Raw genomic sequence first — 27,039 nt, forward strand, 5'->3', positions numbered from 1 at the left:
ACAAGTTGTAAAAACAGAAACTTAAAAGGGGACCGAAGCTAAGTGCCCAGTTTGGGAATTCCAGGCAACAAGGAGGGTTGGCAGGACCTGCCTGGAGGTTCAGTGCAGGAGCCATTACAGACACATGGGCAGGGAAGGGGACTCTGGCCCAGCAAGCAGCAGGGTGGAGCCACATGGGGCCAGCTCTGGGCACCACATTCCGACAGCCAGGAGAGGAAGGCTCTCTGCTCCCGTGTCCAGGGTCAGGGCAGGTGGTCCTTGGGCATGAAGCTGGCACTGGCCCTGTCCTGGCAGAGCATGGAGCTTGTGGAGGGCCCTGGGATGCCTCCTTGCCTTGTTACTGGTGATTTTTTGGGGTGGGGGTGCGGGAGGGTTGTCTAATTATGTCCCTTCAAAGGCCCGGAAACTCCTTTAGGAAGTCACCTGCCCACGTTATGTATGTAGCCCAAAAAAGTGTGGTTGCGCCGGGCGCGGTGGCTCACGCTTGTAATCCCAGCACTTTGGGAGGCCGAGGCGGGCGGATCACGAGGTCAGGAGATCGAGACCACAGTGAAACCCCGTCTCTACTAAAAATATAAAAAATTAGCCGGGCGTGGTGGCGGGCCCCTGTAGTCCCAGCTACTCGGAGAGGCTGAGGCAGGAGAATGGCGTGAACCCGGGAGGCGGAGCTTGCAGTGAGCCGAGATTGCGCCACTGCACTCCAGCCTGGGCGACAGAGCGAGACTCCGTCTCAAAAACAAAAAAAAAAAAAAAAAAAAAAGTGTGGTTGCCACCGGAGGGCCTCCCAGGTCCACGGATGATGCCTCCTCAGAGGCCTCTTCCCCTTGCCGCAGCGGCGTCCTCAGCAAGTCCTGTTCGCGGTGGCTCCCTTCCCCCCATCCCCACTCCTCCCCGTCGGCCCCTGCCGCCGTGGAAGCAGCTTCCATTCCCGCCTGCCTCCAGCCCCGTCCTCCGGCCTCCCCTAGAGTCTTCCTCCTAAACTCCACTGCCAGCACGGATGTCCAGAAAGACAGGTGCACATGTGCCCCACGGGCCCAGGCTGGGTGTTCTCCCGAGATCCCTCCCACACACCCCCACATCCTGCCCATGAATCCCCTTGTCACTGAGACTCAGCAAGAGCCCCATACACCAGTGCCCTCCCGCCACACAGGGCACCCAGAGTCAAGTGCATTGCAGGAGAGGGGCTTCAAGGGCTGCCATCCTGCTGCCCACCTCTGTCTGTGTCCCTCTTGCCCAGGGCACCACTGATGCCCAGCATATGTGGAATGCTTGAAACAATCTTTTTTTATTTTTATTTATTTATTTTTGAGATGGAGTTTTGCTCTTCTTGCCCAGGCTGGAGTGCAGTGGCATGATCTCAGCTCACTGCAACCTCCGCCTCCTGGGTTCAAGTGGCTCTCCTGCCTTAGCCTCCTGAGTAGCTTGGATTACAGGCGCCCACCACCATGCCCAGCTAATTTTTATGTTATTAGTAGAGACGGGGTTTCACCATGTTGGTCAGACTGGTCTCAAGCTCCTGACCTCAGGTGATCCGCCCGCCTTGGCCTCCCAAAGTGCTTGGATCACAGGCATGAGGCACCGCGCCCGGCCTTGAAACAATCTTTACAGGCACCAAAGACTGACCTTTCCCTCCTTTTCCTTTCCTGATGCGGGGCCCCAGCTGACGAGACATTCTGCGAGATGGTGAAGTCCAACCGGCTGTGCGAACGGAAGCTCTTCATTCAGTTCTGCTGCCGCACGTGCCTCCTGGCCGGGTAAGGGTGTCTAGCTGCCCACAGAGGGCAGGGACTCCCATCCATCCATCCGTCCACCTTCCTCCAGACCGTCGGCCAGAGCCTGTTTCGGGGGCGGTGCCCTGCACCTGACAGCTTTATCTCCCCAGGAGCAGCATCTCTGGGCACCCAAGCCAGGTGGGTGGTGGCTCTTAAGGAGGTGTTCCTAAAATGGTGACATCCTCTCAAATGCTGCTTGCTGGCTCCAGTCTTCTGACAAACTGTAACAGGAACAAAATGAATTCTGGGAATCCACAGCTCTGGCTTTCGAGCAGCTTCTGGGACCATAAGTTTACCGAATCTTCAAGACCAAAGCAGAAAAGAAAGACGCTTGGCATCACACATCACTCTTCTCCCCGTGCTTTTCTGCGGGTGTGCAGTAAATCCCCCCGGCCCGGCCGGCGAACCCTGGGCCGTCCTCACGTGTGACAAAGGGCCAGCAGTCTACCTGCTCGTTGCCTGCCCCTGAGCAGTCTGGGGATGGTTTGGTCAGACTATAAGATAGGTTTGAAGGCATAAAATGTATGACCACTGGGGCCGGAGTATCTATTTCTACATAGTCAGCTCCTTCTGAAACTGCAGCAGTGGCTTAGAAAGTCAGATTCCAAACGCAGACCTGAAGATTCCATCCCCGCAGCGTTCTCCTTTGAGCAAGCCGAGCGCTCCTTGTTACCGCGTTCTGTCTCTTCAGCAGTCTCATGGCCTGAACGACCACCTCGACCTGATGCAGAGCCTTCTGAGGAGGGGCAGCAGGAGGCATTCTGCGGCCAGCCAGAAGGTACCCCGCTGGCCAAGCAATTTCTCTGAACAAAATGTAAAGCCGGCCCATGCATTGTTAATCATCCATCACTTCCCATTTCACGGAATTGCTTTTAAAATACATTTGGCCTCTGCCCTTCAGAAGACTCGTTTTTAAGGTGGATGCTCCTGTGTCTGTGTATATTACGAGCCTACATGACACAGCTGGATTTATTCTGCCAAACCTGTGTAGGCATTTTATAAGCTACATGTTCTAATTTTTACCGATGTTAATTATTTTGACAAATATTTCATATATTTTCATTGAAATGCACAGATCTGCTTGATCAATTCCCTTGAATAGGGAAGTAACATTTGCCTTAAATTTTTTCGACCTCGTCTTTCTTCATATTGTCCCGCTCCCCTGTTTGACGACAGTGCATTTGCCTTGTCACCTGTGAGCTGGAGAGAACCCAGATGTTGTTTATTGAATCTACAACTCTGAAAGAGAAATCAATGAAGCACATACAATGTTGACCCTAAATTAATAAAAGAGTTAACATCCCATAGCACAGGAGCCTGTATTTCTTTCCAAGGCGCACAAAATGAAATAGGAGTGCTGACCAAGTGTTAAGTGGACGTTACTTTAATTGTGGCTTCACATCTGTTTGACGTCATTACGTGGAAGGTCTTCTTTTGAACTTTAGCAAATGCTGATGTAAGGAAACAATGGAGGAAATCCCAGATCCCAACCCCAGAATGTCATTTGGCAAAGAGACCCTCCTCAGACCACATTAGCCTCATTGGGAGGAGGTTCTAGAGCCCCTCCAGATAGAGGGACCCCTTCCATCTGTCACAGGGGAGCGCCCCACAGCCCAGACTGCCAGCATCCTCACCAGTTGCTGCCAAGTATGATTGAATTAGGTTACAGCTTGTCTTCTATGCAGTGGCTGAAATCCCTGAACCCATGGCTTATGCACTCCTTGGGAAGTTTACCATGGCCTCTGAGTTCAGAAGCTTGTACTTGCCAGGAATCCTTTGGCTGCAAGTAAAGGAAATGCACTAACTAGAAATGACTTAGGTGAAAACAAGAGTGGGTGAGGGGCATTGTTTTGAGAATCCAGAGTGGATTCAGAATTTCAGGGAAGGGTGCAGCAGAGCGTTAGGAAACCTGGAACCAGCATTAAATGTCACCTGGACCCTCTCTGTACTGCAGCACTGCCCCTCTCTCCATAGCTGCCTTCTCCAGTTGATGGGACAAATGACAAGACCTAGAGCATCTTCCAGGTAAAACTGGTACAAATCCAACCCCTCAAGCCAACTTTCTGGGTCTGTTTCTTGGCTCTTCTTTTCCCAGGGACAGGACTTGGTCAACCTACCTTACATTGGTACTCTCCGTGTCATCAGCTGTGGCTACAAGGACAGGCTTGTGCAGCAGAATATGGCTGCAGGGAGCTCTGCAGCAGAGGAGGGGAGCAATGTGCAGCTCTCAGAAGGTAGGGCAGGCCACACAACCCAACAGCTGGCCACCACAAGCACCAATTGACCAGAGTTGTGCGTGTGAGGCAGTGAAGGAATAAGTGTGTTTAGGATAAAGATTCAACCCCTTGCCCCGCCCGTGAGACTGACATTGAATTAAAACCAGCAACTTGTTAAGTACCGCTGATGCAAGGCAGCTTTTTAGACCCTAGAGCCCGGATATCAATAAATCCGAGCTCTTTGCCCACTGAGAGCTTACAGTCTACCATGTTTGCAGCTGAATCAGAAATAAACTCCTAGCTGGGCGTGGTGGCTCACACCTGTAATCCCAGCACTTTGGGAGGCCGAGGCGGGTGGATCACCTGAGGTCAGGAGTTCGAGACCAGCCTGGCCAACACAGTGAAACCCCATCTCTACTAAAAATACAAAAATTAGCCATGCATGGTGGTGACACCTGTAATCCCAGGTACTTGGGAGGCTGAGGCAGGAGAATCGCTTGAACCCAGGAGGCGGAAGCTGCAGTGAGCCAAGATCGCACCACTGTACTCCAGCCTGGGCAACAAGAGCGAAGCTGCGTCTCAAAGAAAAAAAAAAGGGAAGAAACTCCCTTTATCTCCCAAAGGACACCAACTACAGGAAAGCCAGCCAGGCAGCCTCGTCGAGTGGCTGAGCCAGGCAAGCCCAGCTTGGGGCTGACAAGTCGGGTGGGGAGTTGAGAAGTTGTTCACAAAGTCCTAATGACTAAACTCCACCTTGTTGAAAGAGACCAACTACCTATAATGTCTGCTCCCAAGAGGTCCGACGCTGAGGTGGAGATTGTCTGGACTCTGGCAGGATATGTGTATGGATTTTAAGTGACAGGATCATGGATCGCCTCCTCTAAACCTGTCATTTCCCAGACAAGGACACTGAGGCCCACAGAAGTGAGTGCCTTGCCTTGGGCTGCACGTTGGCAAAGTTGCTCCCACCACTGTGCCCAGGGAAGGAGGCTGGCTGGCTGCGGGAGGGGCGTCGTTCTGCAGCTGCCCAAATGCAGCCATGATGCGTTTGTTTTAAACTAGCTTTATTTTCAGGGGGTGATGTTTATCTGACCTTATCCCCAAATTCTTTGGCACCTCACAGTGGACCTCATGTACACATCCCCATCCCTCCCAGGCCACTACTGACTTTCTATCTTGTGACTCTTCAACGGACTGGTGAGAATTGCACGTTGTACAGAAGACACACCTGAAATGGGAGGCGGGTGGACAGAACTTAAAAAAATAAAAGCACCAGGCACAGTGGCTCATGCCTGTAATCCTAGCATTCTGAGAGGTTAGAAGCAAGAAGATGGCTTGAGCCCAGGCGTTTGCAGCCAGCCTGAGAAATATAGCGAGACCCTGTCTCAATCAATCAGTCAAAAATGACAGAGATAGATAGATAGATAGATAGATAGATAGATAGATAGATAGACAGACAGACAGACAGACAGACAGACAGACAGACAGCAACATGGTCTAAATGAGTCCAGGAGTGGAGTGTCCTTGAACTTGGGGAGACCACCCTCCGCTGCATTTGCATTATTGATATATGGCTGGAGAGGGCCTTTTGCCTAAAAGCTTGGAGTATGTTGAGGCCCCGGGAGCAGGTGAGGGGCAGAGGTTCAGATCCGAGGATGGAAAGAGGAGGTGAAGTAGGAAAGAAAAACATTTTCATAAGAACAAGCAGGGGTGATGGAGAGTAATACACCAAGGCCATTCTCTAGCATCTTAAGGTTCTGCCCAGCCATCTGGGAGGCCACTGGGCACTGGCTGCTGGGGGGAAAGGAAGACTCTGCTCCCCTACCCCAGCCTTCGCTGTTGCTTTCCTCGCACGAACCCCAGACTCTATCCTTCCTGGTTGGCTGTTTAAGTCCTTTCCTGACACCCTAGGCTTTGAGGCTTATCTGAGCACAGAACAGCATCCTTAGATGGTACAGCACGGAGCACACACCTTAGATCCTAGGGTTCAGTCCCACTATCCAAAGCCCCTCACCACTACAGACCAGCCACACTAAGGGTGACCAGATAGCTTAGCCTCCCTTTTGAAACAAGAGCACCCAAAGTGCCCGGGGCAGAGAACATCCTGTTGCCAAAATAGTGGTTCTCAACCAGGGATGATTTTTGTCTTCCAGGGGACATTTGGCAACGTCTGGAGACATTTTGGGTTGTCACAACTGGAAGGATGTACTCACATCCAGTGGGTGGAGGCCAGGAATGCTGCTATGCACCCTACAATGCACAGCAGCCCGCATGACAAAGAACTGTCCAGACCAAAATGTCAGTAGTGCCGAGGTTGAGAAATTCTGGCCACAAGAAATGGAATCGAAAAAGAAAATTGTTTGCAACTTCGTAGAGATACCCTAAATGAATAAAACCACATATGGTTCCATTTCTGTCCCTGTTCCTATGCTGAAGGGAAACTTGTACAACTTTCCCTTTTTAAAGTAAAGAGATACCACCCCACTCTTTTTGTTTTTTTTTTTTAAACACAGCAACAGAATGGCCCCAAGTTAAAACCAGCTCTCCAGCCTAAGGACTCCACCTGGTGGTCCTCTCTGGAATTAAATGAAGTTTAGGTTTTATTTTGTTTAACTTTTTTCATTATTTAGTTATTTTGTTTAACATTTTTAGTTATTTTGTTTAATTTTTTAGTTATTTTGTTTAACTTTTAAGTTATTTTATTTTTCAGTTATTTTAACTTGTTATTTTAATTTTTTTAGTTATTTTAACTTGTTAAAGTTATTTTTTTTTTTTTTTTTTTTTTTTTTTTTTTTGAGACGGAGTCTTGCTCTTTCACCCAGGCTGGAGTGCAGTGGCGCGATCTCGGCTCACTGCAAGCTCCACCTCCCGGGTTCACGCCATTCTCCTGCCTCAGCCTCTCCGATTAGCTGGGACTACAGGCGCCCGCCACCACGCCCGGCCAATTTTTTGTATTTTTAGTAGAGACGGGGTTTCACTGTGGTCTCGATCTCCTGACCTCGTGATCTGCCCGCCTCGGCCTCCCAAAGTGCTGGGATTACAAGCGTGAGCCACCGCGCCCGGCCTTGTTAAAGTTATTTTAATTCTTTAGTTATTTTGTTTAACTTTTTTAGTTTTTTTAGTTAAACAAAAGTTGCAGTGACGGGGCAGGTGTGATGGTTCAGGCCTGTAATCCCAGCACTTTGGGAGTCCGAGGCAGGGACAGGGGGCAAAGGAAATCACTTCTTGAGGTCAGGAGCTCAAGACCAGCCTGGCAAACATGACAAAACCCCGTCTCTACTAAAAATATAAAAATTAGCCAGGCATGGTGGTGAGCGCCTGTAATCCCAGCTACTCGAGAGGCTGAGGCATGAGAATCACTTGAACCTAGGAGGCGGAAGTTGCAGTGAGCTGAGATTCCGCCACTGTACTCCAGCCCGGGTAACAGAGTGAGACTCCATCTCAAAAAGCAAAAAAGTTCCAAGTACAATACAAAGAAATTCCCTCCCAGTTTGAGAGTAAGTTGCTGATATACCCTATGACCCCTCCCCCCAATACTTTAGTGCGTATTTCCTATAAACAACGACATTCTCCTGCACAGCCATCAGACTCAGGAAATTAATATCGATATGTTATTACCATCTAACCCTCTGACTGAATTCTAGTTCTGCCAGTTGTCCCAATCAAGTTCTTAGCAAAACGGTCTGGTTTAGAAACACACTTTTCACTTAGTCATCGTGTCTCTTTAATGTTCTTCCATCTGGAACGGTCCCTCAGTCTTTCCTTGCCTCGTCATCTGGAACCTTTTAAAGACTATAGGCCAGTTATTTGCAGGTTGTCCTTCGGTGTGCACTTGTCTGAGGTTTCCTCACGTTTTAAGTCAAGCATCTTTGACAGGAATCTCACAGACTGATTCTGTGTGCTCACTGCATTCTAGCAGGGACTACACGATCTGTTCCAGTATTGGTGATGTTAACGATCATTGGTTAGGGTTTTTTTCTGGGCTATGAAGTGATACCTGCCAAAGCATGTCCACTACCACCACTGTTCAACATTGTGCAGAGATCCCAGCCAGTGTAACAGGGCAAAAAATACAGAACCAGTATAATAACTGGAAAGGAGGAAATAAAACTATCTTTTTTTTTTTTTTTGAGACCGACTCTCACTCTGTTACCCAGGCTGGAGTGCAATGGCATCATCTCCACTCACTGCAACCTCCGCCTCCCTCATTCGAGTGATTCTCGTGCCTCAGCCTCCCAAGTAGCTGGGATTACAGGTACGTGCCACCACACCCGGCTAATTTTTGTATTTTTAGTAGAGGGGGGTTTTCACCATGTTGGCCAGGCTGGTCTCAAACTCCTGACCTCAGGTGACCCACCCACCTCAGCCTCCCATAGTGCTGGGATGACAGACATGAGCCACCACGCCCAGCCAACTATCATTATTCTCAAATAGCATGGTTATGTATGTAGAAAATCCACAAGAATGGTTACAGAGAAACTATTATAATTAATAAGTAAATTTCACAAGATCGCTGGATGTAACGCCAATATACAGAAATCTGCTGTATTTAAATATATCAAAACTAATGATTAGAAAATGGAATTTTTAAACAAAAGATACTATTTACAGTAGCATCAAAAACTATCAAATATCTAGACAATCTATTAAATATCTAGACAATCTATTAAATATCTAGACAATCTATCAAATATCTAGACAATCTATTAAATATCTAGACAATCTAGTAAAGGATATACAAGGCCTCGACACAAAATCTGTAAGATGCTACTGAAATTAAAGAGTAGCTCAATAAATGTAAGGTTATAATATGCCCATTGATTGGAATACTTAATATTGTAAAGATATTAATTCTCTCCAAATTCATCTACAGATCCAGCACAATACAAATCAAATCATGGGTGCTTTTTCAGATACAAGACGTATCTATCATTTATGTTCACATGCAAAGGATTAGAATAACCAGATAACTACTAGATAATCTGAGGAAAAAATGGGAGCTTTTTTTGAGGGACAAATACCAAGTCTTTTTCTAAAGCTTGTATTCTGCAAGGATAGCTGACTAAACCCATGGAACAGAATAGCTAGTGCAGAAGCAGGCCCTCACATATTTGGACACTTGATTTTTGAAAAGAGTTGCTCTGCAGAGCAATGGGGGAAAAAATGGTCTTTTCAATAAATGGTGCTGGGTCAACCAAATATCCATATGGGGAAAAATATATCTTCTTCCCTACCTTAGACTATGCACAAAAATCTATGCCAGAGAGACTGCAGATCTAAATGCACAAGGTGGAAGAAGAAAGCTTTTAAAGAAAATATAATTATGGAGTAGGCAAAAGTTTCTCAAAGCATACTCGAAAACCATTAACTGTATAGGGGAAGGTTCATAAATCAGACTGTATTACAATGAAGAACCTCTATTCATCAAAAGATACCATTAAGAGAGTGAAAACCCAAGCCACAGGGAGAAGATAGTCACCACAGACATAGCTCACAAGGTTCCTATTGAAAAAATATAAAGAGCTCCTACAGATCAGTTTAAAAAAAAATAAAGCCCAACAGAAAAATGGGCAAAACACCTAAGCAGACACTTCATTAAAGAGGTTATCCAAATGAACATAAATATATTTTTTAAAGTTCTCAACTGTGTTAGTAATTAGGGAAATACAGTTAAAACCACAATTTCATACCATTACCTATCTACCAGAATGGCTAAGATTAAAAAGACAGACAATACTAAACGTTAGCAAGGAGTTTAAGTTGGTACAACCACTTTGGAAAACCATGTCCTACTTAAGCTGAACATAAGTAAACCCTATGACCCAGTAATTCCATCCCCGGGTGTGTATCAGTATATGTGTTCACATGAAGATATACATTATTGTGTTTGTAGGTACACTATTTATAATATAAAAGCTCCAGAGTGAAAATTACCCAAATGTTCATCAACAGCAGAATGGATAAGTAAATTGTGAAACATCCACAATGAAATACTGTATTACAGTGAGAATAAATGAACTACATCTACACACAAACATAATGTTAAGCAAAAAATATGTAAGGTACTTCATTTGCATAAATACGAAACTAGGCAAAGCAAATCTATACAAGATGTCAGGATAATGGTTACCCTTGGGGCAAGGGTGGTGACTAGATGAAGACAGGAGGGCTTCTGGAATGTGGCAATGTCCTGTTCTTACGAGGATGCTAGTTGGTTGGGTGTGTTCAGTTTGCATTCTTCTATATGTATATCATACTTCAATAAAAGTTCAAGGAGAATCATCTCCGGGTGGATTGTAGAACTAAATGTGAAAGGCAAAACAATCGTCTAGTAGATCACATAGGAAAATACGATGGGGGTAAGGGAAGATTTCTTAAGGCACATGCACATGCACACACACCCAATCCACTAACCTAAAGAAAATAATTGAACTACATAAAAACTGGAAACTTCTCAGCCAGGCGAGGTGCCTCACACCTGTAATCCCAGCACTGTGGGAGTCCGAGGCAGGTGGATCACTTGAGCTCAGGAGTTGAAGACCAGCCTGGGCCACATGTCAAAACCTTGTCTCTACAAAAAATACAAAAGTTAGCCAGGCCTATTGACCTGTGCCTATAGTCCCGGCTACTTGGGAGGCTGAGGTGGGAGGATCTCTTGAGCCTGAGAGGTCAAGGCTGCAGTGAGTCCTGATGGCACCACTGCACTCCAGCCTAGGTAACAGAGTGAGACCCTGTCTAAAAAAAAAAAAAAATTCTAATCATCAACACCATTAAGAGTGAAAAGGCAAGCCACAGAGTGTGTTCATATCCCTAATATATAAAGAAATTCCACAAATCAGTAAGAAAAAAAGGCAGACAACTCCATAAGGAAAAAAAAATGAGCCAGGGACTCGAAAGAACACTTAACAAAGGAAGCTATCAGAATGGGCACCATACACATGAGAAGGTTCTCAGCTTCATTAGTTATTAGAGAAAAGCAAAGCAAAGCAGTAGTGCAATACCACCACACACCCATCAGAATAGCTATAGACTTCAAATGCCAACAAGGCTGAAGCTGGAAGCCATGAAAACCCTTACACACCGCTGGAGTGTGTATATTATTTCAGCCTCTTAGCGTAACTGTTGGGCATTACTTATTGATAGATATCATACCCTATGTCCCAGCAGTTCCGCTCCAGGAGAAACTCATGCAAATGTGCATGAGATCCACGTACCAGAAAATCCATAGCAGCATTACTCAGAATAGCCCTAAACTGAAAACAACTTTGATGTCCATCAACAGCAGAATAAGTAATTTATGGTATAATATATACAGTGGAGTTCTCTTCAGCAGCGAAAGCAAACAAACCATCTCTGTATGCAACCTGGATGGACTCCAGAGATAATATAGACTCCAAGAAACTGGGCCAAAAAAAAGCATACTGCATGATTCTATTTATATCAAAAGCAAGCAAACCGAATCTGTAGTGTTGAGTTCGCGGTTGCCTTTGGGAAAGAGGGAGGCTTTCAGAATAGTGGTTTTTTGGATCCCGGTGTCGGCTACGCAGTTGTGTTCACTCTAGTCATTAATCACTCCGTAAATTCCTGATATACACACTTTTATGTATATCATACGTTATGCATATGAATATTGAGAAGTCTAAAGGCCACAAGCTTAACCGCAAACCCTACCGTGCCCGAGGCCGGGTTGGACTTGCGGGGCGGTGGGGTTGTCCCGGCGACCTGCCCCAGGCGGGCCACCTAGCCCGGGATCTCACACTGTAGCCCGGAGCCAAGGCCCAGGCCCGGAACGGGTACCTGAACTCCTGGACCCTTCACTGAACCCCACGGGTTCCCGCGACGGCTGGGGGAGGGAGGACGGTCACAGCTTCCCCTCCCACCTCAAGGTGCGCTAATGCATGAGAAAGTTCCCCTCGGGTGCTTCCACATTCGCCTTAACTTTTAATAAACACCAACGTCTGGAATCAGGGGTCCTCCAGACTCCAAACACACCCCAGGAAAGAACGCAGAACCAGACACGTCCCCTGCGCGCGCGCCACGACTTCCGGCAAGAACGACCCCGGAGGCGTGGCTCTTCGATTGCTTCGGCCTGGCGGTCGAGCTGCGCGCGCACTCGGCGGCTGCGATTGGTGCTGCCTGGCGTCGGGGCGCGGGGCACGCTGGGACGTCTCGCTGGCGGGAGGCTACGGGCTTTCCACCGAGCGGGGAAACGGGAGGCTGCAGGATGGTCAAGCTGACGGCGGAGCTGATCGAGCAGGCGGCGCAGTACACCAACGCGGTGCGGGACCGGGAGCTGGACCTCCGGGGTGAGTCCGGGGGCGTGGGCGGCCAGTCCCCAGGCGGCACCGAGCCGCCTTGTTCTCCGCGCTTTGCCGCGTGCACCGAAGGCCGGAGCTTGGCCCGCGGGCCGGTTGTCTGGGCTCCGACCGGGCTGCGCAGGGAACGCCGGGCCTGATTCTTGCCGTTGTTGCCAAATGAGCATCCCGTTAAGCTGTTGGGAGGCTTCTGTTACCGCCGCGCCTCGACAGGCCCGGGTGACTTCATCACTTCCTGGTGCAGACTCGTGGGGCCCCGTTAGGCCTTGCCTGGGTGTTCCGCAGCTGGCTCTGTTTGGGGGCCCGGAAGAGCGGCGCAGTCATGGTTGTGACGCCAGTGCAGGGCGAGTGATGGGTTCCTAATACTTGCCGCCAGATGATATTTTGAGCGTAGATAGGATATGTGTTCATTATTCCTAATTTGAGGGAGGAAACGAAGTCCCCGAACAACGCGATCGTTTCCTCCGGTATTTTCTACTTAGTAGCTTTAATTCTCTGGCGTTTCCCCTATATGAAGACGTTTTAAAAATTGAACTGTGTCAGCCAGGCTTGCACTGCCGGGTGCTGTGCGTAAGTTGTGGAAGCGCTCGCCATTATTCAGATGCCTGTACTATTTCAACTTTAGCAAGACTTGGTAAGATATTGGGAGGGCAGCTAGCTAGTTGGCATTTCAGGAGGCGGCTTTAAAGAGGACGTGATAGAGCAGCTTCTCTGAGGATAAGACCGTGCTGTCGTAGCCTGAGATTTGTTCCCACGGGAACCTATGGCCTGGGAGCAGCATCGCTGCGGGATCTGCTTAGATTTCTTGCTGCCCTTTGGGAAATCCCAGTGTTTTGTGTTGCCTTGTGTTGAGATGGAGTCTCGCTCTTTCGCCCCGGCTGGAGTGCAGTGGCGTGATCCCGGCTCACTGCAACCTCCGCCTCCCCGGTTCAAGTGATCCTGTGCCTCAAGCTTCCCAAGTAGTTGGGATTACAGGCGTGAGCCACCGCGCCTGGGTGATCCTCCTCCGCTGGCCTCCCAGAGTGCTGGGATTACAGACGTGAACCACCGCGCCCGGCCTCCAGTATTTTTATTTTGTTGAAATTAAGTTTCTTAGAGAAAGGTTCAGTTCAAGAGCAACTCATCACTTTTTTTTTTTTTTTTTTTTTTTTTTTTTTTTTTTTTTTTGAGACGGAGTTTCGCTCTTGTTGCCCAGGCTGGAGTGCAGTGGCGCAATGTCGGCTCACTGCAACCTCCGCCTCCTGGGTTCAAGCGATTCTCCTGCCCCAACCTCCCGAGTAGCTGGGATTACAGTCATGCGCCACCACGCCCGGCTAATTTTTTGTATTTTTCGTAAAGACATGGTTTCCCCATGTTGGTCAGGCTGGTCTCGAACTCCCGACCTCAGGTGATCAGCCCGCCTTGGTCTCCTGAAGTGCTGGGACTACAGGCTTGAGCCACTGCACCCGGCCCAACTCACCACTTTTGATGATCTCTGCCATTTCTCTATGGAGTACGTGCAGTGTTGAGAATACGTATTTTGATGCAGTACGGGTAGTACAGCTCTGAATTGTGTCCTTTAACTTTGGGTAAGTTCTTTTTTTAGTAGACCTTGCTTCTTCGGAATATTTCTTATAGTGCCTAACACAATAATTATGCCCAAATTAGATAAATTAACATTTGAGTGTTCACAGATTTATTACTGTATGTAAACCATTGATCTTCAATTCTGAATTAGAGCTGGGGGAGGGGAGGGAGAACTGTCGTGATATGTTGAGGCTGTTCTGATGGGTTCTAAGAATCTGGCCTGTGGAGATGCAAGAGTGGAGAACTGTTGTCACAATGTTTGAACGCTGTTTGGGCACTGAGACTAAGCAGCTCAAAGCGTAAATTCCTGTTGCGCCGATTCCACTTAACTAGCCCAAACGACTTAGAACAGTGTGAGGCACCCTGTAAATGTTCTTATAAATACCAGCTACCTATATCACCCATTATTAATTGTCCTTGTCCTTGTTGTTATCAGATTGTAAGCTTCATGGCACTGGGGACTTGAGACTCGTTCAGCGTTTTCTCTCTAGTATCTTAAACAGCGGCAAGTCATGCGTGACATGACATAGGTGCTAGGTAATACTTCCTAAATAAATCAAAGCCTGGAGTCAGATACTATGAAATACTGCTAATGCTTTAAGGGGCAGCTATTTAGTTATATTAATACCTCTTGTGTGTTTTTTTCCTCCATTTTGTAGGGTATAAAATTCCCGTCATTGAAAATCTAGGTGCTACGTTAGACCAGTTTGATGCTATTGATTTTTCTGACAATGAGATCAGGAAGCTGGATGGTTTTCCTTTGTTGAGAAGACTGAAAACATTGTTAGTGAACAACAACAGAATATGGTAAGTGTCCATAGGGGAAAGTAATTTTTTCCCCTTAGGGTAAATGTTGCAGTGTTCCCTGAAGAGGTTGTAGCACGTGCTACCGGTTAAACCTACATGTTTCTTTTTCTTTTTTTAATATATTTTTTAAAAATATTTTTTCCGTAATGGAAGCCACATTCAATACATGTTTTTTCTTAAAATGAGAAATGAACTTCACTTTCCTATAGAGATCCAGAGATGAACCTGGCTTTAGTCTAGTCTTTCACTTTCCTATAGATCCAGAGATACCTGCTTAGTCTAGTCTTTCACTTTCCTATAGAGATCCGGAGATGGACCTGGCATTAGTCTAGTCTTAAACTTGTGCTGTTCAGAAATCATGTATTTTTATTTTCATGGTAAGTTTCTAATTAAAAACATGTTGCTTTGTATACATTTTGGCTTCTAAAACGATTATTAAAGGGGTCATAGTAAAAGGATATATAAAGGTAACAACTGTACTTTTGACTGAGCGTCTCTGCTATTTTTTTTTAACGGCAACTAATTTCTAGACTGTTACTTATTGAAATTGAGATCTTTTTTGACCCTGCCTTCATCAGCTCTGTGTAAACTTTATTGGAAAAAAAAAGCACTTGGTGTATAGATAATGTCTTTAAAAGTACTGGGTGGTGAGCGGGATTTCCTTCTGATAGAAATATTTCTCATAGGTTACCATTCCCCTATAGTATAGTTGTTGTGTCTTGTACCTGAGCTGGGAATCCAGAATTATTTGTATTTCTGTGCTGCCTGCACAAAAAATCATGAAGTGAGTTAAGTAGTTTGTGCCATCCAGGAGTTGCACCTTTTCTCAGGTTCCACTAGATGGTATGACAGTAGAATTAGCTCCAGGCAGTGTCTAAAATCCCACTTCTGTTGCTGACCCTGTGGCCTCAGAAGTGGGTTCTTCTTTTTGCTTTGTTTCCTCTTTGTCAGGGTGTTGGAAGACGGATCTGTAAGTGTCTCTCTGAGATCCTCTGAGCAAGGAGGTAGATAAAATTGTTAGCTTATTTAATTTTCACTTTTACTAAGACTCTATTTTTATCTTAGCCGTATAGGTGAGGGACTTGATCAGGCTCTGCCGTGTCTGACAGAACTCATTCTCACCAATAATAGTCTCGTGGAACTGGTAAGTTGCACAGAAGGAAAATGTATTTGGTGGGTGGGGTTATAAAGGTACTATGTGCTTCCTACAGAAAATTTACAAAATCTAGAAAATCTCATAGAAAATGATCTCAGTATCCTCTTGTCTTTTTCTTAATTCAGGATCTGGGCCTTTTGGGTTCTGCAGCTGTATACTACAAATATTTTCCTACTCTTACTTGCCTTTTGACTTAGGATGTCTTGTTAGAGAAGTTCCTAATTTAGGTGCAGTCAAATGTATCAATCTTTTTCTTTATTGTAGCCCTTTTGATGTTTAAATTTCCCCTATTCCAGGGTTATAAACTCCTATGTTGTTTTCTAGAATTGCAGTGTTCAATATAGTACCAGTAACTACAGGTGGCTACTCATAATTGAGATGTGCTAGAACTATAAAATTCAAAGAATTAAGTGCAAAAAAAGAGTAAACTCAGTAATTTTTTTATATCGATGTTGAAATGATAACGTTTTGGATAATAGGTTAAATGGCATATTATTGAAATTAGTTTCACCTGTTTATTTTAACATGGCTACTAGAAAATTTTAGATTACATATCTGACCTGCATTAAATCTTGCTGAACAGTTCTAGTCTAGAAACCTTGTTTTACTCTTCAGGTGAGGTGAACAATCCACTTGGAACTGTTTTTATGCTTTTTAAGTTTCTGCTCTGTGTATCCAATTTTTAACATAATTGAGATCCTGTATATTGTTTTGTAACCTAAATTCTTCACTTAAACACCGGATTGTTAAATTTACATTGTAGGCCAGGTGCCGTAGCTCATGCCTGTAATCCAAGCACTTTGGGAGGCCAAGGTGGGAGGATCACTTGAGCCCAGGAGTTCTGGACCAGCCTGGGCAACATAGACCTCGTCTCTCTCTATAAGTAATTTTTTTAAAAAAAGGCTGGGTGCAGTGGCTCATACCTATAATCCCAGCACTTTGGGAGGCCGAGGCGGGCGGATCACGAGGTCAGGAGTTCAAGACCAGCCTGGGCAATATGGTGAAACCCCATCTCTACTAAAAATACAAAAATTAGCCAGGCATGGTGGTGGGTGCCTGTAATCCCAGCGTTTTGGGAGGCTGAGACAGGAGAATTGCTTGAACCCAGGAGGCAGAGGTTGCAATGAGCCGAGATCGTGCCACTGTACTCCAGCCTGGGCAAAGAACAAGACTCCGTCTCTAAAAAAAAAAAAGGCCAGATGTGGTAGCGTGCATCTGTGGTCCCAGGTATTCCAGAGGCTGAAGTGGGAGGATCGCTTGAGCCCTAGCCATCAATCGAGGCTGCAGTGAGACATGATCATGCCTCTGTACTCCAGTTTGGGCGATAGTGCAAGACCTCATCTCAAAAAAAAAAGAAAAAAAATCGTATAACTTAATTTTGTGACCTAACCTTCCTCCCGTATTTTCCTGATTGTTGAGAATGAACTGTGTTCCTTTCCTTGTGGACAAGGTCCATAGCATCCTTCAGATTCTCAAGGAGATGCTTGACTACAAACATCAGAAGGCCCTGGTCCATGGCCATGTCCCTTCTGAAGTGTGTGAAGTATTCAACCCGAAATACATATTTATAGGCAATGTGTCTCATGATAGGTGCTGTTAGAGAAATTATAGTTGTATTTTATTAAAGCTCTTTGCAAAAATGAAGACTGTTGGGCTTATCAGTTACTGAGAGAGGTGTGTTAGAATCTCACAGCATGGTAGTGGATTTGACTGTCCCTGAAGTTCTGTCGATTTTAGTTTTGTGTATTTTGAAGTTGCCTTATTTGATACATACAAATTTTAAATTATTCATATCTTTCTGGTGAACGGAACCTTTTTATTATGTTGTGACCTTCGATCTCTATTAATGCTGTTTACCTTGAAGTTTCTTTTACCTCAAAGCAATCTTTGTTTTGGTTGGTTATATGCATGATAAATCTTTTTCCATCCAAAATTTACTTTCAGGTTTTCTGTACCTCTTGTGTTTTAGATTTATCTCTTGAAAACTGTATGGTTGGAATTTTTTTTTCTTTTTCTTGTTTTTTTTTTTTTTTTTGAGGCGGAGTGGCTGGAGCGCAGTGGCGAGATCTCGGCTCACTGCAACCTCTGCCTCCCGGGTTCAAGTGATTCTCCTGCTGCCTCAGCCTGCCAAGTAGCTGGGATTACAGGTGGGCGCTATCACATCTGGCTAATTTTTGTATTTTTTTTTTTAGTAGAGACGGAGTTTCACCGTGTTGGTCAGGCTGGTCTTGAACTCCCGACCTTGTGATCCACCCGCCTCAGCCTCCCAAAGTGCTGGGATTATAGGCGTGAGCCACCGCGCCCGGCTCTGGTTGGAATTTTTTACAATCTAGTCTGAAAGCTCTTTTAAGTGAATTATTTATATTTAGTCTGTTTACGTTTATTGTAATTACTAGTGTGTTCCAGCTGGTCTTCTCTCTGTTCTGGGGCTTTGTTTGTCCCACCAATTCTTCAATCCTTTTTCTCTCCTTTAGTGTACATGCTCTCCTTCTGTCATTGCATTTTTCCTTCTAATGGTTTAGAAATTACTTACTCTCTTTCAGTCTTGAGTTAGCATCCTAGGAATTAAAACACACCTATTTATAAAAGTTTAAAATTAAATGTTAAGGTCACTATACCATGACCTTCAACATTTAATTTTAAACTTTGACACCTTTATCCTCCTAAACAATACAGTACAGTGACCTTCAACATTTCAGCACTCTTCAGCTTGTTACATATTTATTCTTTTTTGAAACCCATCACTACATCACCATTATGTTTTACACTGTGTATGTAACAAATGTTACCACTTTGTTCTTTATTCCTTTTTGGATCATCTTCAGTGGGGGTAAAACCGTATCAAGCTCTAGAGCTCCCTCTGGTGGTTTTTGTGACATATTTGAAGATGGCAGCTTGCTTTTTGAGAATTTCTGGCTCTGCTCTCCCTGTTTTTATCTGTACTTTTTTTCTCATTGTGCCTCTTGCGCACACACACCCCTTCTCCACCATCTACCCAATTTGCATCTGTTCCAGCAGTTTCTCTTCAGGGCAGGGCCGTGCTGGGACATGATATCTGTTAAGAGTGAGGGCCCAAATTGCTCTTGCCCCTGCAGCCCTCATCACAGACCCCTGTAGTCATTATTGGAACATGCTGGTCTTGGGCCTGCTTTTCTGTCACTGGCGTTCTCCAGTTTGTCAGATGGCTCCTCGCCTCCCCTCTGCTTCTTCCTATACAAAGGCCGTCACCCTGCAAGCCTTGTTGCTCTCAAAATGGGTTGTCTCTACTCGTTCCTATTTTAGAGTTGTTGGAGAATGTCTTGCTGTCTAGCTTAGTTGTAGCTGTTGACCATAGATTTTTGGTTTTTTGCTATCCTTATTGCAGTATGTTTTATGGAACAATTGGAGAAGATTAAAAAATCACCCTGCCAACCGGGCGCGGTGGCTCACGCCTATAATCCCAGCTCTTTGGGAGGCCAAGGTGGGCAGATCACGAGGTCAGGAGATCGAGACCATCCTGGCTAATACGGTGAAACCCCGTCTCTACTAAAAATACAAAAAAAAAATTAGCCAGGTGTGGTGGCGGGCACCTGTAGTCCCAGCTACTCGAGAGGCTGAGGTAGGAGATTGGTGTGAACCCGGGAGGCGGAGCTTGCAGTGAGCCGAGATCGTGCCACTGCACTCCAGCCTGGGCAACAATGTGAGACTCCATCTCAAAAAAAAAAAAAAAAAAAAAAAAACACCCTGCCTTCTTTCCATTAATTCAATCATTTTTAAACTATACTGTTCCTTGTCCTTGCAAATTTTATTTAAAGAGATTCGCAGGGGCAGCTAGGATAAATGTACCTTCTTTCAAAAGACAGTGTGCATTTGTTGTTCTTAGACACTGAAGCTGGCGCTAGCAGGAAAGCCCACCTTACACCAAGATTCTTGTTTGCAGTTCCCAGTGTGAATAGGTTGCTCCAGAGTCCTATCGGCTTTGCCATTGTTTTCTTTTCCAAATCATTGCTCAGCAGCCACTTTGAGATTCCTGTAGGAAAGCAATTTTTTATCTCCTGCTATTGAGACAGAAGCTGTTAATGCCAAGATTTTAAGTTTAAGAAGCTCAAATGTATTCACCAGTAGAAATTATTTAAACATTTGTGATGTGCTAGTATTGGGCTTGGTGCTAGAGAGTAAAAATTAAGTAAATAATTGAAAGACAACTTGCTCCAAAAGCACTCTCCATTTCAGAATCTCAAAATAGCATGTGGTATTCGTGTTATTACCTGTGGCCATTACTTTGCAGGGTGATCTGGACCCTCTGGCATCTCTGAAATCGCTGACTTACCTAAGGTATGGGAATTACATATTGTGACAAAATGAATGAAGCCCTTTGAAATAACATGACTTTTACCAGCCTTGACCTTAATGTAATCAGTTAATTAAGAAATGTGGCACATACGCACCATGGAATACTATGCAGCCATAGAAAAGGATGAGTTCATGTCCTTTGTAGGGACATGGATGAAGCTGGAAACCATCATTCTCAGCATACTATTGCAAGGACAAAAAACACCGCATGTTCTCACACATAGGCGAGAATTGAACAATGAGAACACTTGGACACAGGAAGGGGGATATCACACACCGGGGCCTGTTGTGGGGTGGGGGGAGGGGGGAGGGACAGCATTAGGAGATATACCTAATGTAAATGACAAGTTAATGGGTGCAGCACACCAACATGGCACATGTATACGTATGTAACAAATCTGCAAGTTGTGCACATGTATCCTAGAACTGAAAGTATAATTTTAAAAAAAAGTGCCTTTTACAAAGAAAGATTGAATATATTTCCTTAATGTTAAATTGTTACAATGTTGAAATGTGAAGAATGTGAATGTTCCCTTGATTTATAGGTTCCTTAGACTATTCAAACAGACCTCTTGAGTGCTGTGCCATGAACAAGTTTGCCATTGTGTTATTCCTTTTCTTGTAGTATCCTAAGAAATCCGGTAACCAATAAGAAGCATTACAGATTGTATGTGATTTATAAAGTTCCGCAAGTCAGAGTACTGGATTTCCAGAAAGTGAAACTAAAAGTAAGTAGTAATCTGTTGCTTATGAGTCATTATAGAGTTGTGTGTTTTTCTTTATATTTTTATTACTGATTATTAAAATAGTCTAAATGAGTAAATTTTACCATTAGTTTGTAATAAAAGTGGGAGGGAAAATGTTACATCAAATTTTTTTCTAATAGCAGAGTTTATGATAGAACTTTTAAGTTGAAGCTCTTTTATGTAATGCTGGCTATTCCAAAGTTTGCAAAATGTTGAGGCCACGGTGAACATTCTTTTTTTTTTTTTTTTTTTTTTTTTTGAGACGGAGTCTCGCTCTGTCGCCCAGCCTGGAGTGCAGTGGCGCAATCTCGGCTCACTGCAAGCTCCGCCTCCCGGGTTCACGCCGTTCTCCTGCCTCAGCCTCTCCTAGTAGCTGGGACACGGTGAACATTCTTAGCAGTGGATTGTTTGCTTAGATACATTCCCAGTGGAGAACTTAATGTAACCCACTTTTGTGCAGCTCTGTTTGTTAGAATGATTTTTCCCTTTATTAGGAATTCATTATTTTATTATTCATTTATTGCCTTCTTAGTTCCCTGGGATCCCCTCCTTGGAACTAGGAGGGTGAACTTTCTTCAGGGAGCTTTACCAAAGAAAGAAGACCACTGTGTCTTCTCTTAATTTGAAATTGCTTTTTGGTATTTTCACCAGCCCGGAGTATTGTAGGAGAGTTGGCTTCCATGTCTTCTGAGGAATGCATCTAAATGCACGTGGTATTCCTATTTCCATTAACTCTGTGTGTGGTGTCGCTGTAGGAGCGTCAGGAAGCAGAGAAAATGTTCAAGGGCAAACGGGGTGCACAGCTTGCAAAGGATATTGCCAGGAGAAGCAAAACGTAAGACACGGACATCCAACTTAACTCTACTTCACCTTCAGAAACATGATCTGATCTGTCTGGCAGTTTGTCTCCTGCAAAATTAACCAAAAACTCTGACATCTTAATGTGGTATTAAATTTGAGTGCTTATAGTCCATGTACATCAGTGGTCCATACATCACAAGAAATTTCTACCAGCTTAGCAGAGCAAATATTTCAGTAGTCCGTCTTCATGTGATACCATGTACCTCCTATTTTCTATATAGGAAGATGAACTGGATGGTGTTTCTGAAGGAGAGAGTTCTTGTATCAGTTTGTTAACAAAGATAAGATACTACACTGGTTGAATTACTTTCAAAAGCTTTTGAAAGTAAAAGAGAAGCAACTTCTGTTGGTCTAGGTTTAACAGTTATGTTCTTCCCCCTCTTAAGTTTTAATCCAGGTGCTGGTTTGCCAACTGACAAAAAGAAAGGTGGGCCATCTCCAGGGGATGTAGAAGCAATCAAGGTAATCATGTGTTAGGATTCTTGGACTGGAACGAGCTAAGATGGGTTCAGAACACAAAGCTGGATAATAAACATGTTCTGAACATGGCAAATTTCATTTTCCCACAGTTATTAGCATACAGCAATATTTCTGTTTAAGGAAAAACTAGCATAAAGTTATTATTTGATCGGACTTGAAATTACACAAGCTAATTAATGTGGAGGCAGCTTTGTCTTTCTCATTTTCCAGGGTGCATTTATCACTTTGAACAGTTACTTACCTTGGTATGCTGTCTCAGTGTTTGCCTTAATTTTTACTTTCAAATATTTGCTGTCTGGCAAATCCTTTTGACTGATCACTAGGGACCCTAGTTTTATAATATTGCCTCCTTAAATTATTCAGTAACATAATTCCAAATAGTTACTTCACTTAGCTACAATTTTAGAACATGTGGAGTGATTATTTACTTTATAAGAAGGCCTGCATCTCTTCACCAATTTTAGAAATTTGTGGTTTGGCTTCTAGTTTTATTCTTGTGGGCCAATAACATTCTTCCCCCAACACCAAAGTGTTTAATATTCCAGATGGAGAAGTTGCTGTGAATTTCTGTAGGTGATTGATACTTAGTTTTCTGGGTAGCTGATACTTGGTTGAAGTTAATCATCCATCTCCATTGCCCTCTGTCCTCCAGAATGCTATAGCAAATGCTTCAACTCTGGCTGAAGTGGAGAGGCTGAAGGGGTTGCTGCAGTCTGGTCAGATCCCTGGCAGAGAACGCAGATCAGGTGAGCAAATGGTGTTCTTTGTATGTTCAAATTAATGTTACACTCAAAGTGTAACTCTCATAACCATTTAGATGCCGTGTCTCCGGAATGCCAGAATAGTGCCTCCTTACATCAAATCTAATATATGAAATCTCTTTAAATGCTCTTTGAAGATAAAGTATTTGATGGGCTGGGTGCAGTGGCTCACGCCTGTAATCCCAGCACTTTCGGAGGCTGAGGCAGGCGGATCACCTGAGGTCAGGAGTTCGAGACCAGCCTGACCAACATGGAGAAACCCCATCTCTACTAAAAATATAAAATTAGCCGGGGATGGTGGTGCATGCCTGTAATCCCAACTACTCGGGAGGCTGAGGCAGGAGAATAGCTTGAACCCGGGAGGTGGAGGTTGTGGTGAGCCGAGATCGCACCATTGCACTCCAGCCTGGGCAACGAGCGAAACTGCAGCTCAAAAAAAAAAAAAAGTATTTCATGAAGAAAGTTAAGTCACAGCACTGTGGGGGGTTTTATGTAAAAGTTGAAGCTAGCATTACTTCAGCCATGGAGTGAACTGAACACTAGAGAGAGCCATGTGGACTTTTCCCTATATATATTTGTGTGTGTGCATAATAGCTCAGTAGCTAGGAACACAGGCTCTAGAGCCAAGCAGTCCGAGGCCCAAATCTTAGCTTCACCAGCTCTGCCTTTGGACGAGTTTCTTCAAGTCTTTCCTCGTCTTTAAGTCTGAGATAATAATAGTACCAAACCTCAAAAGGTTGCCGAGAGGCTGAGACTGAACTTAGCACAAGGCTCAACATTAGCGAGTTTTTGATAAGTGGTAACTGTTCTAACATTTGAATGCCTACTTTATGCTAGGCAGCATGTGGGGCACTAGGGATATAAAATAAAAATACTGAAATACAAGTTTTGATATGATTGTAACTGGGGACTGCCATTTAGACTGCCATCTTGGGGAAGTTTCCTAGGGAAATAATGTTTGAGCTGGAAGCTAAAAATGAAAAAGACATTTTTTTTTTCTTTTTGAGACGGAGTTTCGCTCTTTTTGCCCAGGCTGGAGTACAGTGGCGCGATCTTGGCTCACGCCAACCTCCGCCTCCCAGGTTCAAGTGATTCTCCTGCCTCAGCCTCCCAAGTAGCTGGGATTACAGGCGCTTGCTACCGTGCTCGGATAATTAATTTTTAGTAGAGACAGGGTTTCACCATGTTGGCCAGGATGGTCTCGATCTCTTGACCCCGTGATCCGCCTGCCTCGTCCTCCCAAAGTGCTGGGATTACAGGCGTGAGCCCCGCGCCCGGCCAAGAAGAAATTTTTTAACACCAGTAATTCTGTATGGTTTGTGGGCCTCTGGGAGTCTGTAGGGTGAAGACTGGCTTTGTTGTTGTTGTTTTGAGACGGAGTCTTGCTCTGTCACCCAGGCTGGAGTGCAGCGGCGCAATCTCACCTCACTGCAAGCTCCACCTCCTGAGTTCACACCATTCTTCTGCCCCAGCCTCCCGAGTAGCTGGGACTACAGGCGCCCGCCACCACGCTTGACTAATTCTTTGTATTTTTTTAGTAGAGACAGGGTTTCTACTAAAAACACATGTTAGCCAGAATGGACTCGATCTCCTGACCTCGTGATCCACCCGCCTTGGCCTCCCAAAGTGCTAGGATTACAGGCCTGAGCCACTGTGCCTGGCCGAAGACTGTTTTTCTCTAATAACACCGAGGTGTTACTTGGTTTTGTATGAACATTTGCACTGATGGAGCAATAGTGGGTAGAACTGCGGGCGCCTCAGTAGGAGTCAAGGTAGCAGCCTAAATAATAGTTGTTATGTTCTTCCCTGCTCTGCACTCCCGGTAGAGTGCATACCAGTTTCACTTAAGAGTGTCCTGGATGCAGCAGTAAAGATAATTAAATATCACTCCTCGAGCACACGTCTCTTTGATATTCTGGGTGACAGAAAGGGGGTGCACATGTCTGCATTCTTGAGTTAGGTGGTTATCTCCATGCACTGGTGCAGTTGTTTCAGTTGAGAGGCAGCTACCTGTCTTCTCAAACATGATGAAGTGAGCCTGTCACTTCAGGGAAAACAATTGAAAATTCAAGGTTTGAAGCAAAAATTAAAATTTAGAAAACTTGTATCCACTGCCGTAACCTGCCAGCTTCCCAGTACTTTAAGACTTTTCTGGGGAACTCAATAGTAATGTTATGTGCATGCGAATTAATGGGTGTGACATTTTTGATGTTGTGTAATTACATGGCTCAACGTTTGGAAGATCTGCAAAAGTCGGTGAACCACAGTTTTCCAAATGATACAAAATCATGTACAGGTAAAAGATTTGTTCAAAGTACAAGGTAAACCAAGTAAGAGTATGAAAAGTTCATTGATAAGGTTTCAGACTTTTACACTGCCATCTAACCTTGAGGAAGCTACCATTTGTCAAGTTTTAGCATAGTATCTAAAAACAGCATCCATCATTATCTGCACAGGCTATTAAAATCTTACTTTTTCCAACTATATGCCTGTATGGCCAGATTTTCTTCATGCCCGTCAATCAAAACACCATATTGCAACGGATGGAATGATGAAACCAATACAATAATTCAGCTGACTGATGTTAAGTCAGACATTAAGTCAACAATTACAATTGTTTCCCAAACAATTGAAGGAGTTACAACTTTTTTTTTCCCCTGGAATACCTTGAGCAAAATATCTGCCATAAATTGTTAAACAAATGTAACATTTTTTGGTAGTTGTTGCCATATTTCCCTAATTTAGAGACAATAAAGTCATTGAACTGTTGCCAGTAGGTGCCCAAATGTTTTTGAGTATTTCCGCTTTCTTTGCCTATGGTAGTGCCAGGAAAAGCACGAGCATAGGCTTTACCTTCACCAAAAATGAATTATTATCAACTACACTGGAAGGCAGCAATTCTGAAACCTTTGTGACCCTTTTCCTTTGAAGTTGACCATCCCTTCCAGTACCTGCCAAAGACAGACTAGACTGTCCCTGGACGATAAGCTCCTCAAAGGCAGGGGCTGCTTTTGATCTTTTTGTACCTACTTCAGTGCCTAACAAACAGCGGCCACAGAATGAACACTCACATGCTAAGGGAATGGATTCTCTAAAACTGATGCTACTTTTGCTTTGGTGGTTTTCTTTAGGGCCCACTGATGATGGTGAAGAAGAGATGGAAGAAGACACGGTCACAAACGGGTCCTGAGCAGTGGGGCAGGTGCATAATAATAGGCCCTCTTGGAACAAGTCTTGCTTTTCCAACATGGCATAATAGCCTTGTTGGTGTTAGCAAAGTGGAATCTGTCAGCATTGTTGAAATGCTTAAGACTGCTGCTGATAATTTTGTAATATAAGTTTTGAAATCTAAATGTCAATTTTCTACAAATTATAAAAATAAACTCCACTCACTGTGCTACCAAGTTGTGTGTCATCGTGGTGCATTTGCAGTGAGGTCTGAGGACATGTTTAAATCAGAAATGCAGGAGGGCAGCGTTTTCTCGGTAGCCTTCCTGGGCTGGATGAGAGTCTGGCTCCTGCAATGTCATGACACATGCCAGGGAGGCCACCTTTTCTACTCCCACATAGCCTTTCTGTTAATGCAGACTTACCTGTCGCTCCAGCTTCTGATATGACAACTGAAATGATTCCATTTTTGAAATTGATTGGTGTGTCCCACCAAACCTGGCTATGTTTTTTGTCCCCCCCCCCCCCGGCTGGTCTCCAACTCTGGCTTCAAGTGATCCTCCCGCCTTGGCCTCCCAAGGGAGTATAGGCCTGAGCCACCATACCCAGCCTTTAGTTCTATATATGTACATAGTTAACATAAAGGTCATATGGAGAGTCTACAAGAACATTTGTGGTTGAAAGGGGCGTAAGTTATTCATATTTGAAGAACACTACTGTTTGCCATCTCTCTGATCTCCCTTAGCCATGACAGTCTTAATCCCATCTTGTTGCATATACTTTTGTGAAAACCTTGGCACTTTATCAGTTAGCTCTTGCTGCAATAATGCTGTATAACAATCCACCCGACAACTCAGGG

At 44.6% G+C, this 27,039-nt stretch overlaps 2 protein-coding genes and 1 long non-coding RNA gene across 4 annotated transcripts in view; 2 read left to right on the forward strand and 1 right to left on the reverse strand.

Moving 5' to 3' along the window:
• Positions 1 to 3,082, forward strand: part of PCSK6 (proprotein convertase subtilisin/kexin type 6) — a 189,225-nt gene extending 186,143 nt beyond the window's left edge. The window contains exon 21 of one of the 2 annotated variants that reach the window (XM_030815089.1): positions 1,661 to 3,082. In XM_030815089.1, the coding sequence (XP_030670949.1) occupies positions 1,661 to 1,758 (98 nt within the window). In that variant the 3' untranslated portion in view covers positions 1,759 to 3,082. The remainder of the gene's footprint in view (positions 1 to 1,660) is intronic. The other variant, XM_030815088.1, reaches the window with a different exon arrangement.
• On the reverse strand, positions 1,283 to 11,972 carry LOC115835546. The gene is made up of 2 exons (XR_004030613.1): positions 11,660 to 11,972; positions 1,283 to 3,552 (listed from the first exon to the last, which is right to left on the reverse strand). It is a non-coding gene; the product is annotated as an uncharacterized LOC115835546 (long non-coding RNA).
• A 142-nt stretch (positions 11,973 to 12,114) lies between these two features.
• On the forward strand, positions 12,115 to 26,416 carry SNRPA1 (small nuclear ribonucleoprotein polypeptide A'). Its single transcript, XM_003281582.3, has 9 exons — positions 12,115 to 12,294; positions 14,529 to 14,676; positions 15,742 to 15,820; positions 20,100 to 20,146; positions 20,790 to 20,892; positions 21,666 to 21,745; positions 22,158 to 22,233; positions 22,904 to 22,997; positions 26,144 to 26,416. The coding sequence occupies exons 1-9, from the start codon at positions 12,213 to 12,215 to the stop codon at positions 26,200 to 26,202; spliced, it is 768 nt and encodes a 255-aa protein (XP_003281630.1). The 5' UTR covers positions 12,115 to 12,212; the 3' UTR covers positions 26,203 to 26,416.
• The last annotated feature ends 623 nt before the right edge of the window (positions 26,417 to 27,039 follow it).

This window comes from Nomascus leucogenys, chromosome 6 (assembly GCF_006542625.1).
Source record: "Nomascus leucogenys isolate Asia chromosome 6, Asia_NLE_v1, whole genome shotgun sequence".
NCBI lineage: Eukaryota > Metazoa > Chordata > Mammalia > Primates > Hylobatidae > Nomascus > Nomascus leucogenys.